Source organism: Cornus florida, unplaced genomic scaffold (genome assembly GCF_030987335.1).
Source record: "Cornus florida cultivar Cherokee Brave unplaced genomic scaffold, ASM3098733v1 CherokeeBrave_3.0.0_Hap2_Chr11, whole genome shotgun sequence".
NCBI classification, from domain to species: domain Eukaryota; kingdom Viridiplantae; phylum Streptophyta; class Magnoliopsida; order Cornales; family Cornaceae; genus Cornus; species Cornus florida.
In genome coordinates, this window is record NW_026775581.1 from 139344490 (window position 1) to 139345523 (window position 1034).

Here is a 1034-nt window from a genome sequence, read left to right on the forward strand (position 1 = left end):
AGAGGTAGCTAGTGATCATATATATTTGATTCTATTAGATATTTTTTTAAGTGAGGGACCACGTACACACTATCCAGAGGCTTCATGTCTATCCGAATTTAAGCCCGGCCCTTCCAGCACGACACTAGCTAGCTAGCCAATAACTACTATATATAGAGACCTTCCCTTCTACTGAATATATAACTCAAAATATATACATCTACTAGCTACTTGTGAGTACTCAAATTAGTTGAAAATGGAGTGTAACCGAAGCAAGCGAAGAGGGTTCTTGAAAGGGAAGCTGGCCATGTCATTTTATAAGGCAGCCAAGCCTTCCTCAACTACCCCACAATATAAGCCGAGCCACTACTCCTCTCCATCGACAGCCTCCGTCGGTTTCATTGTGAATCAGGAGCGTGTAATTCCTCAGCCGAAGCCAAATGTTTCATTTGTAGTACCGGATTTTGGTCATGACTCGTATGCAGCAAAGTTTGACAACCTCTATGGTGTGGCTGCAGATGAAGGTGTTGATCTGAAGGCTGCAACTTACATCTCTTGCGTTCAAGAGCGTTTCAAGCTTTAACCCGGCCACCAATGTAAGACACAGCTAGCGCTAGAGATTCCTAATCCTGCAACTATTACTCATAATTTAGTCTTCTGTTGATTAATAAATTATTATCGATCATCTACATGTAATTCGTACTGTACGTGTGAGGAGATATTTTTGTTCTGCATGTTTATGTACTTCAAGTCCATGTCATGAAGCTTTTGTTCAAATAAGCTAAATTTATTCTGCTTATAATAAGCTCATTTAATCTATAATAGACATATATAAATATAATGCACCTTTACAGCCATGTCCCCTCACTACCACTTCTCCATCGATCTCAACGACTAAGCAGGGCTCTTACTGTTTCCTATTGCACAATCTTTTGCAAGTACATTGCTATTTGTTAACCATTGCAAGTACGCCAACTCCATCAAGAGTAAGAATATGTGTGTGTGAGATAAATGGGTGTGGCGCTGCTGTAATCAACCGTACAAAACAATAAAGA

General features: G+C 39.8%; 1 protein-coding gene across 1 annotated transcript; it reads left to right on the top strand.

The window, feature by feature from the left end:
- Positions 1–235: 235 nt before the first annotated feature.
- LOC132282270 (uncharacterized) lies at positions 236–562 on the top strand. Its single transcript, XM_059783877.1, has one exon. It carries the CDS (start codon positions 236–238, stop codon positions 560–562), a length of 327 nt encoding a protein of 108 aa, XP_059639860.1.
- Positions 563–1034: the final 472 nt, after the last annotated feature.

Bases quoted from the DNA above. Each gene is read 5' to 3' on its own strand.
- LOC132282270 (XM_059783877.1), top strand. From the start codon at position 236: ATGGAGTGTAACCGAAGCAAGCGAAGAGGGTTCTTGAAAGGGAAGCTG.